The sequence below is a fragment of the Notamacropus eugenii genome, chromosome 6, assembly GCF_028372415.1.
Source record: "Notamacropus eugenii isolate mMacEug1 chromosome 6, mMacEug1.pri_v2, whole genome shotgun sequence".
Taxonomy (NCBI): Eukaryota; Metazoa; Chordata; class Mammalia; order Diprotodontia; family Macropodidae; genus Notamacropus; species Notamacropus eugenii.
The window spans coordinates 329,785,201-329,797,310 of NC_092877.1; the positions used below are offsets into that span (position 1 = coordinate 329,785,201).

The 12,110-nt window shown below is 37.1% G+C and overlaps 1 protein-coding gene across 2 annotated transcripts in view; it reads left to right on the plus strand.

The window, feature by feature from the left end:
* The window catches only part of RASA2 (RAS p21 protein activator 2), a 150,786-nt gene that overhangs the window by 22,668 nt on the left and 116,008 nt on the right, over positions 1 to 12,110 (plus strand). For both annotated transcript variants that reach the window (XM_072618122.1, XM_072618123.1), the window contains exons 2-3: positions 1,649 to 1,766; positions 5,317 to 5,420. In XM_072618122.1, the coding sequence (XP_072474223.1) occupies positions 1,649 to 1,766; positions 5,317 to 5,420 (222 nt within the window). The remainder of the gene's footprint in view (positions 1 to 1,648; positions 1,767 to 5,316; positions 5,421 to 12,110) is intronic.

The window sequence follows — 12,110 nt, forward strand, 5'->3', positions numbered from 1 at the left end:
TTTTTAGCAGGGATTAAAACAATTTCAGTAGGAATATAATTATAAAAATTTTTTTTGGATAATCACGTCTGGCTAGCTCAGTACCTGGTGCATATAGTAGGTGTGTGATAAATGCTTCTTGATTGGGCAAATTCCATTAGTATCCTGACCAAATTTTGATGAAGGGCTGTTACAGTGTAAGAAGAATTTGACTTTTTTTAACCCAATCATGTAAGATTTCACTCAGTACAGCATGTTGAAATTTCAGAGAGCTAACTGGCTGATGTCAGGAAAGACTTGCTAACAATTAGAGCTGTCCAAAAGTAGAATGTGTTGCCTCAAAACGCAGTGACATTTAAGCAGAGACTGACACTTTCTGGAAAATTTTTTTTTTTTTTTGGGAGGAATTCTTTATGAGGTGATTGTAAATGCAAGCATTCAGTATCAGAAAGTAACACTTTATAAAGTACCTTTCTTACAATAAATAATCTTGCAAACTACTCATCTCTATCAAGTTTTCATAGCCTATCTTACAATTACACTGTAAAGGATTTTCTTAATTTAGTAAGACTTATTAGTAATGGTCACTTCAGATTTTCCATTTCTAATAGATTTCTCTCAAAGCGTGTTGGTTTGGACTAACTATTGATTTTCATTTGGTCCATTTGTTTCTGCTTTTCAGTGTTTGATCATTGGTTTTTGGAGCTAGAAGGAACATTAGAGATCATTTCAATCCAAACCTTTTAAGAAGGAAACTGGAATGTATAGATGGTAAATGCTTTTGTTCAGGAAGTGAGTTCTAGCTCTTGGATCTGGTTCTTGCCCCAGTTCCCACAGCTCAAGTGGATTTAACCTCATTAAACATTTATTAAGCATCTACTACATGCCAGGCACTGTGCTGGGCATCAGAGGTAGGGAGACAGCAGTGAAAGAATCCCTGCTCTTAGGGAGTTTATGTTCTCTTGGAAGAGAAAACACATACAGATGAAAGTGTGTGTTGTATGTGTATTTATTTTCCATACACACACACACACATTAAATACAAGGACATTTGGGGAGAAGGGCACTAGCGTCTGGGGAGGGGAGTGGAATCAGAAAAGACTTCATATAGAAGGTAGCATTTGACCTGAGCTGGTAGGGAAATGAGAGTCTGGGAGGCGTAGGTGAACAGGTTATGTGTTCAAGGTCTAGAGATACCCAGTGCAAAGGTATGGCATGGCGGTCAAGAGATGGATTGTCATGGATGAGGAACAGCAAGAAGGCTGTTTGACTGGACCTTGGTTTAAGATAAGAATTAAAATCTGCATCACTCAGTCCTCTTCTACCACTCATTGTACTTTACTAAGCAATTTACCATGAAGAACTATTACTGTGTTCTTGTTCAGTTCTAGCACCCACACTTTGTTTCATCAGAATCTCGCCAGACACCCAGTATGGGTCTTCAGTATAACCTTACCCTTCTAAGGATGAGTTCTAGTCAAACCTTCTTGGTAAAACCTCTTCCCCACGCTTCTTTAGTTTCTATTAATTTTATTTTTATTTGATTCTAAAGCACTCATTTTTATCACACTGATACCATATATGTTTGAATTAAAATGAACTTAAATATGAATCTAGTATTCATAGTTTGCAGTTTTCAGCTCTTAAAAATGAAAATTTTTGCCAACAGGTGAAGCCAAGAATTTATTGCCATATCCTGGACCCAACAAAATGAGAGATTGTTTCTGCACCATAAATTTGGACCAAGAAGAAGTTTTTCGTACTCAGGTTGTTGAAAAGTCATTAAGGTTAGTAGAAAAACTTGATAAATAATGTTAGTTAGATTTATATGAAATGTAAACCCTGCCATGTAATCCCAAATGTAAACACAACTAAAAATAGCAAGGGGTTAGTAGACTTCAAATTCATTATGAGGCAGCAGTGTGCTATGGTGTCCCAGAAAACTTCTGTTATCTTAGACTGCATTAAGAGAGTGATTATGTGCAAGATTAGGGAAGTAATCAGACCTTATCTGTCATATTATGTGCCCTTCTGGACCCTGTTTGAGGAATGACATGGGTAAACTGGAGAGTTTCCAAAGGAGGGCAACTCGGATACTGAAGGACTTTGAGATCATGTCATAGGGTTGAAGGATCATCTAGCTTGGCAATAGGGAGACTTAGAAGGGAATAAGGCTGAAGTCAGAATACATTCTGCCTTCACGTATTTGAAGGATTATGAAATAGTAGAAGGGTGATTCAGCCATTTCTACTTCACTCCCTAAGTTAGAACTAAGAGCACTGGTTAGAAATCACAAAGAAGAAAGTTTAGGTTTGATGTAAAGAAAAACTTCCTAACAGCGGTTTTTGTTTAGTTGTTTTAGTTGTGTCCAACTCTTTGTGACCCAACCCCATTTGGGGTTGATAAATATACTGGAGTGGCTTGCCATTTCCTTCTCCAGCTCATTTTATAGATGAGGAAGGTGAGGCAAACAGGGTTAAGTGACTTGCCCAGGGTCCTACAGCTAGGAACTGTCTGAGACCGGATTTCGACTCGGGAAGATGAGTCTTCCTGACTTGCTGGGCACTCTATGGACTGCACCACATATTTAAAAGTGTTCTTTCTCAGAAGGTAACGGTTTCCTTCAAATTAAGAGGTCTTCGAGCAGTGGCTCTACACTTACTGAGTATGCTATGAAAGAGATTGAATGTTTAGGTATGGGTTAGACTAATTGACTTTTGAAAGTTCCCTCATTAGAAACTTTTTTTTTATTTTCACATTCATTTTATCTAAAGATCAAGTAAAATAATTCTTCAGGAAACATTTTATGAATCACTTCATTTAGCCCTAACCTTACCAATGGATGAACTTCTCTAAAATAAATTGCATCTCGTTTGTCAATATATCCCATTATTTGAGCACACTAATTTACATTAATAAATGTTATTAGTTCCTTAAATTTAGATGGATAGTTCCAACAATTCCATCTACTTTACTATAGCAGTAGTTATAGAGATGAACAAAATTGTGTTAGAAGACTAGTTAACATTGGTTACAATCTCAGAAATAGAGGGCTTCTTGACCATTAAATCTCTCCAGAAATGAACTGGATTTCCTTCTGACCCAGTGAGTTCCATGTCCTTGGTGTGGGGTTGAAGTCGAGGCTGGATTACATTTTGTCGGGAATGTTTCAGACAATTTAGATTCAGTAATCTTTGAGATTGCTTCTGATTCTACAGAGGGATTCCGTGACGAATTATTGCACACATACTCAGAGTCTGTGCTGCCCCTTGGAAGACTACAGTAACCCCTGGGAGATAGATTTCTGGTTTACCTTCAGGGTTGTCTGCTTGTTCTTCTTTGTTCTCTTTTTCCTTCATAAGTAGCAGAGCCAGTGCTTGGGGAAGGAAGGAAGGCAGCTGCATGGGTATAGTATGCAGAGGATGTAATTCACTACACTATTTTAAGATTAATTTTTGAACATGTACATTATTTCATGTGAAAATGTTCTCTACCTGGCACAGGTTTATTTGGTGCTAGGTCTATGATGAAGGCTCACAGTTTGTAGTGGAGAGGAACACACCCTGGGGACAATTTCCAATTTTGTGCCTCTGTTGCCCAGACACCTTGGCCCAGCTCTTGTGGGGTTGTTCTGGTCCTATTATTTATGGCAGCTTTGTGACCTCCTTACACATGGTACTTTATTTTTTTGAGTCTTAGTTTCTAATCTATAAAATGGAGATTATAATACATTATCTACCCACAATGTTGCTGTAAGGCTCAAGTAATTTATATAACATATTTTGTAATCCTGACTCTTAAATATGAGTTGTCCCTCCACTTGTAGAATGCCTTTATGCCTCTGGCTTTAGTTTTAACTGATCTCTTCAAAGGAAGACTAAAATTTAATTAATTGTGATCCCATTGCCTTGATTATTAAATGCATTTCAGATACTGTTACTGCTTCCAGTATCGTTATATTACCAGTCCATTACAGATGTGAAAATGGAGGCACCAAGGAATGTCTGAATACTCTTTGCAGTATGATTAAGGAAGGAAGTCAAAGTGAGAAGTTGAGATTAGGATTTAGTTATTTAAGTTTTATTGTTATTTAGCCAAAGTATTCCAGTGATAGCCAAAAAACCTATGACACCAAGATAACTAGTTTAATGATATTTAATATGTAGTCTTGCAAATAAATATCTAAAAGCAACCAGTTCACTACTGAAGACACAAAGCATAAATATATTTTGCCTTCTTAAGAAGGCTACAGATCACAAGATGAATGAAGAAGCCAGCTTTCTAATCACCTATCATAAATTGTTACTTATTTTACTGCTTTGGATGAGTAGTTAAACTTTCAAACCTTAATCCAATTTCCATTGCATCTGGTGCAGATGCTTCCTTCGACAGTGGTCTCAGAGCCTTGTGGCTTTTGGCTGTTGTTTCAAAGTTATTTGTAGAATGATGAATGAACTGAAAATATTTACATGTGATTTAATTTTTGCTTTATAGCTGTTTTTACAGAGAGTTCTGCTTAGAAATTTTACAGTTTGGAAGTTTTGGTTGCAGTTTGGAAGAATTTGGTTGCTTTTTGATAATCTAATTGGAAGGAATTAATTTTGAGTACATTTGGAATTGAAATTTAAAATGTCAGCTTTTTTTTGATCCATTAAAATAGCAAAAACTGAAAGGTTAAAGCAAAAATAAGAAAACAAATCTCCGTAAGAATTCTGTACTCAAGTTTTAGATTTCTCTCTAAGCTAATATAATATAGTACAGTATTCTGGGGATATCACATTCATCTTTGATACATATAAGTAACATTAGATTTTAGGCTTTAAAAATTTTAAATATGCTTCCAGGAAAAAAGGAACATTGTCAAAAGTATAAGTTTCAAGGTCACATATTTTCTCCAGAAACACTTGAATTTCAGTGCTTAAATTAATTTTTTGAAATGAGAGTTTTATTGGTTTAGAGATCAGGATTAAACTCTCTATTCCTTACATTTTGCCTTTTTTTTTTCTGAGCATTCATTACACTCCAACTTTGGTTTCTTGAGATATGTTGATTTCACGTTCCTCACTTTGGGGTAAATTATGAGGTCCAGCAATGTTTTCTTCACTTGAGGTTTTAGGTCTTTTCAGAATAAGCATATTTCCAGGAAGTTCATAAAACCACTGGATTTCTCTGATGGGAATCTGAGAGACCTAGGGTTCTCTCAGAACCTAAGAGGAAACCTGGTTTGATTCAGGATCTGTTAGAAAAAGATTATTACATCATTTGTTTTACTAAGCATGATGTTGCTTTGTGGTAGTCAGAACTTTTCCTTACAGGCTGTATTCCTTCTCTCTCTAGCCCATTTTATAGTGAAGAGTTTTACTTTGAGATTCCAAGAACTTTCCAGTATTTGTCTTTCTACATTTATGATAAGAGTGTTTTACAAAGAGATCTTCGAATAGGTAAGTACTGTTGACGATCATCACTTGTCATACATGTGATGTGTTTTTATTTACCTATCCAATAATTCCTTCAAGAACTATGGTGATAGCTGTCTAATAAAATCTTCTTTTTCTTTTCCTATAGACTCCACTCTCAGGCATATTATTTTAGCTCTTAATTTGTTTTGGACTACTTAGACAAAGATGATGATATTGATCTGCTCTCAGAAGAGTTTACTTTTGAGTTTTTCCCCCACTCTTGATCAATTTGCATTGATGGGAGAGGAGAAAAAGGAGTATTGACTAGAATCAGAGGACCTGGGTTAAAGTCCCACCTGACACATAGCACCTGTATGATCCTGGGCAAGTCACTTAACATCTCTGAGCATCAGTTTCCTCATATGGAAAATAAGGGGATTGAACTAGATGGTCTCTGAGTTCCTTTATGCCCTAGACCTAGGATCCTATGCTCATTCTAACTGATTCTCACTGGAACAAGTTCACATATTTGACAAGACAGCTGAGGTCACTAATGGGATAGACTGTGACCATGAAACAGGTCACAGCTAACTGACTTACATGGGAATTGAACCCATTCCCTTTGTCCTCATTACATTGATCTGTTGGCTGACTAGCTGTTCCCTGAACTACACAACTTGGGTGTCCATATAAACCATTCCTCGGGCCTGCAATGGTTAGTCTCCTTTCTCAGAATCCCTACATTCCTTCAAAACTCAGATTAGGGGCCATCTCCTTCATGAGCCTTTACTCATTCCCCCTTTCTCAGATTACTTAGTATGTATTTTGTGCACCTGTTACATCCTTTCTGTAGAATAGAAACTCCTGGAAGCTAGGGAATGTTTCTTTTTTGAAGCCCCAGTTTCTATGACATGGTAATCATTTAATACTTGCTCCTTTGTATTTAAAATAGCTACCACCTGTATTCATCTTTCTTCCCCTTTCCTCATCACTGGCTTTTTCCTTCTTTCTTTCATATTTAGGTCTTTTCATCCATCTCTTGAAATAGAAGCATCTCTTTGCTCTGTTCTCCAGATAATAATTATTTAATTTCCTTCCTTTTGCTAAAATCCCAAGTCTAGGAATCTGTACGTGTGTGTGTGTGTGTGTGTGTGTGTGTGTGTGTGTGTGTGTGTGTGTGTGTATTCTCTTTAACTACCCTAATACTAAAAAAAGATCTCATGAGTTACAAATAACATCTTTCCATGTAGGAATGTAAACGGTTCACTTTAATGAGTTCCTTAAGGCTTCTTTCCTGTTTACCTTTTCATGTTTCTCTTGATTCATGTATTTGAAAATCAGATTTTCTGTTCAGCTCTGGTATTTTCAACAAGAATGCTTGGAAGTCCTCTATTTCATTAAAATTCCATTTTTTTCTCTGAAGTATTATTCTCAGTTTTGCTGGGTAGATGATTCTTGGTTTTAATCCTATCTCCTTTAACCTCTGAAATATCATATTCCAAGCCCTTCAGTCTCTTAGTGTAGAAGCTGCTAAATCCTGTGTTATCCTAATTGTATTTCCAGAATACTTGAATTGTTTCTTTCTGGCTGCTTGTAATATTTTCTCCTTGACCTGGGAACTGGAATTTGGTTACAATATTCCTAGGGGTTTTCCTTTTGGGATCTCTTTCAGGAGGTAATTGGTGAATACTTTTCTTTTCTATTTTACCCTCTGGTTCTAGAATACGAGGGCAATTTTCCTTGATAATTTCTTGGAAGATGATTTCTATATTCTTTTTTTGATCATGGTCCTTTTAACTTCTTACAACCTAATTTTCACTCTATGGAAACTTCTTTCTTCATGGGTTCCAGTGGCCTCCTTGCCACTTCCATTGACATTTTCTTAATCCATGTAGACCTTCACTTCTCTAACTTTTCAAGCTAGAAGAAGGGAAAGAAAGATGGTTATGAGACACTTTGCAAAGTCTTTCTCTTTCTCTGAGGACTCCTCTGTGTCATTTGCAGATTTTTCTACTTCCTCCAAATTCTTACTGATAATTCTTACTCTCCCCACCCCCGCCGTCTTTGTCTTTGATCTTTATATACAATAATTCCCTTGGTGAGGTCATTTATTCCTATTACTTTCAACTATCACCTAAAATTTTTGTCATGATTGTATATGAATGATCCAACCATGTTCTAGTTCCTCTTTCCTTCACCAACATTCTCGATCCCATCTTTTTCTCTTCAGATCTCTTAACTCTTTTCTCCAGGATTTAAAGAAGAAATATTTCTTCCTTTTTGATCTTGCCTTTCTGCTATTCAAAATGCTCAACTTACTCAACCGCTTTAAAAACCTTCTCATGAACAGTCATCCTTTAAAGATATCACCTTGTGTTTTGCCTCACCTTCATTGCCACGTGACTGCCAAGGGTAAAATTGCTTTGTTATGTCTCCTTCCTTACCACTACTCACTCATCTCCCTTCAACTGACTTCTTCCCCACCTTTATTGAAAATGTCTCCTCCAGAGTTGCCAGAAACTTAATTGCCAAATTCAGCAGCCTCTTCCTTACCTTTCTATAGCATTTGAAGCTATTATTGGTCCACTTGATAGGTTCTTCCATTGGCTTCCAGAATGCTGCTCTCTCATGGTTCTTTTCCCCCTTCCCAATTCTTTTCAGGTTCCTTGCCTTTTTCTTTTTCCTTCAAGGTTTTTCCCATGACCCCTTTTACTGCACCTTCTCCCTTGGTGATCTCATACTTACCTGGTTACAACTGTCACTGTTATGTCAGTGAATTGATCATTAATCAGTAAACATTTATTGAAAACCTACAATGTGGCAGGCACTATGCTAAGCACTGGGTATACAAAAAGAGACAAAAGACCTTCTCTCAAGGAGCTCACAGTCAAGTAAGGGAAACAACATAAAAACAAATATATGCAAAGCAAACTATATACAGGATAAATAGGAAATAATTGCCAGAGAGAAGGAGCTAGAATTAAGAGGGGTGGAGAAGGCTTCCTGTTCAAGATGGGGTTTTAGTTGGAACTTAGAGGAAGCTGGGAAGGTCAGTTGGAACATAGGAGGAAGAATGTTCCAAGTATGGGAGAGTCAACCAGAGAGAATGCCTCACACTGAAAGATGGCATGCCTTGTTTGTGAAACTTCCAGGAGGCCAATGTCATTGCATTGAAGAGTATGTGTTACAGGGAGAAAGGTGTAAAAAGATTGGAAAGTTAGGAGGGGGCTAGGTTTTGAAGGGCTTTGACTCTAAATTCTGTCTTTGTCCTTGACCTCTCTTCCTGAGCTCTAGACTTAAGTTTCCAGCTTACCATGTAAGTAAGTTATCATCAGCATCCATCATCAGGATATTCCATTGATGCTTCAAACTCATCAGGACTAAAACTTAATGTTTTCTTCTAATCATATCTTATTATTAGATCATCATTCTCCTCTTCACCTAGACATAAAATTTCAAGAATCATTTATTCATTCCTTTCCTTCACTCCTTGTATTCACTCAGGGCAGCTAGGTGGTGCAGTGGATAGAGCACCAGTGCAGGAGTCAGGAGGACCTGGGTTCAAATCTCCCCTCAGACACGTGAGACTCGCTAACTATGTGACCTTGGGCAAGTCACTTAACCCCAATTGCCTCCTCCTGGGTCATCTCCAGTCATCCTAATGAATATCTCATCACTGGATTTAGATGGCTTTGGAGGAGAAGTGATGCTGGTGACCTGCACAGCCCTCCCTTCCTCAAAACAAAGTCAAGTGCCAGTCATGTCATCATTTCTCTGATGGCATGGCCTTCTTCAGTAATGAAGGACGAACATACACACTGTATTCAGCCAGTTATCAAGGGCTGCTGATTATTTAACTATTGTCTCTCAAGCATTTGCCCTCTCCTGTCATTTCCACCGTTACCTTTAGTGTAGGGCCAGGGGTGGGGAATCTGCCCACCCCGAGAGACTCTTGTGATCTTTTGCCATGATTATGATGATAACTTACCTTATGTCTCTTCCTCTAGTCTCTCCCCTTTTCTGATTATGCTTTACAGTACTGCTAAAATAACCTTCTTCTTATTTAAGTGTATCTCAGTGTGGCCTAATGGATAGAATGCTTGAGCTTGGAGTCAGAAAGACGTAGCTGTGTGAATTCTGTTCCCACCGCTCAATTGCTGGGATCAAATGCAGATAATGCCTGTAATGCATAGGTTGTGAGGCTTATGCCAGGTAATATGTGTAAAGTTTGCATATGTATATATATATATATATATATATATATATATATATATATATATATATATATATATATATATATATATATATATACACATATACATATATTTGCAGTTCTTAAGTGCCAAATAAATGTTAACTATTATTGTTATTACTCCTTGCCCTTAAATCTTTAGTGGTTCTCCCTGTCTAATGAATAAATATAAATCCTTACCTGGTATTCAAGGCTCCAACCTATATTTCCAAATTTATCTCATACTATTTCTCTTGAAATATTCTATGTCCTGGCCAAACTGGATTATTTGCTATTCTTTAATCTTGTCTGTCCATCATCCAATTTCTTACATTTGCACATACTGTTTCTTATTCCTAGAATGATTTTCTACCATCTCTACTTCTTGAAATCTGCGTCTGCTTCTTTGCCTTAAAATCACATGTTACCTCCTTGGTGAAAACTTTGCTGAACTCCTAAAGGACCTAGTTGGGATGGGGGGGTGAGAACGACTTGACTCTACTGTTACTCTTTTTGCATACCTGTCACATGTCATCTCCCCCACTAGATTATCATCTCTTTTAAGACAGGGTCTATGCCTTTATTTTCATCTTTGTATTTCTAGCAATTAACACAATGCTTTGCACAATACAATTCTGATTTCCTTTTAATAGCAGTGTCATTTCTTTTTGAAAACCCAACAAAGAACAAAGATTGAAATCGAAGATAGAGACAAATTGAAGACTGCTCTAATTTCCACAATGTAGTGGAGACAAGATGGCAGAGTAGAGGGAGTATTATAGCCTAGTTCCCCCAGTATTTGCCTCTGAACAACTCTTAAAATAATGCCTAAAATCAAATTCTGGAACAGCACAGCCAGCAAAAGGATGGAGCGACAGCTTTCTCCAGCCCAAGTCACCATAAGAAGTTGAAAGGAGAGGTCTGTGATGCTGGGGTCAGCACTGGTCAGGAGCACATGTAGTAACAACACCAGCTTTGAGCCTTGCGGGCAGCTGCAACAGTAACAGCAACAACTTCAGGAGTTCTCAGCCCAGAAACAGTAAGGGGTTTAAACCTGTCAGAAAAAGATTACAGGAACCCCTTGCTGGCACGAGACACAGGTGCTGTCTGGCAGCTCCATTTTCCATTACCTAGTTTGAGGTTGCAATTCTTAGGCTGGTGAGAAGTATTGCCATTTATGGCTGCAAGGGAGCAGGGGCCCAACTTGGGTAAGGACAGACCGGGAGAGCAGTGTCCTTACTTCTCCCTGGATCACACCACCTTGGAAGCACTTAAAACTTCTAAACCCCCAGAACTAGCTGTGAAAATAGCTACATGAAAAAGCCTAAAGTTTGGGACAGTGCCATTCTTCCTCCAGCAGAACTCAACCTTAACATAAAGCTCAAAGTCAAGAAATAGGCTGGAAAAATGAGGAGATAACAACAAAAGGAACCCCAGCTGTAAAAAGTACTGTAGTGACAGGAAGATTAAGACAGAAATGCAGAAGACAATGATGTTAAAAAAAACACCTATAAGCAAATCATCAAAGAAAATTACTTATTGGACACAAGCCCCACAGGAGTTCCTGGAAGAACTAAAGAACAACAAAAAAATTAATTTAAAAAAATCAAATAAAAATGATAGAGGAAAGAAAACTAGAAGAAAGAAATGAGGGCAATGGAAAGTAAGTATGAAAAGAGAATGAATAACTTGGTTTAAAAAAAAGGCACAAAAAATACTGAAGAAAATAACATTAAAAAACAACTAGCCAAATTGTAAGAGAGATACAAAACCTCACTGAAGAAAATAATTCCTTAACAATTAGATTTGGGCAAGTTGAAGCTAATGAATGACTACATGAGACATCAAGAAATAATAAAATCAAAAGAATGAAAAAATGTAAGAAAATGTGCAATATCTCATTGGAAAAAAACAACTGACCTGGAAAATAGATCAAGGAGAGATAATTAAGAATTATTGGACCACCTGAAAGCTATGATTAAAAAAAAAAGAGCATAGACATTTTATTTCAATAAATTATAAAAGAAAACTACCCTGATGGTCTTAGATCCAGAGGAGAAAATAGAAATTGAAAAAAAATCTACTGATGATCTGCTGAAAGAGATCCTAATATGAAAGCACTCAGGAATAATATGGTCAGATTCCAGAGCTCCCAGGTCAAGGAGAGAATATTGTAATCAACCAAAAGAGACCATTCAGATACTTTGTTACTACAGTTGCACAAGACTTAGCAGCTTCGATGTTAAAGGAGAGAAGGACTTGGAACATGATATTCTAGAAGGCAAAGAAACTAAGATTACAACCAAGAATAAACTACCCAGTGAAAAATGAGTATAATCCTTCCAGGAGAAAATGAATATTTAATGAAATAGAGGACTTTCAAGTATCCCTGATGAAAAGACCAGAGCTGAATAGAAAATTTGCCATTCATACACAACTCTCAAGAGAAGCATTAAGTAAACATAAAAGAGAAGTCGTAAGGGACTTAATGAGGTTAAATT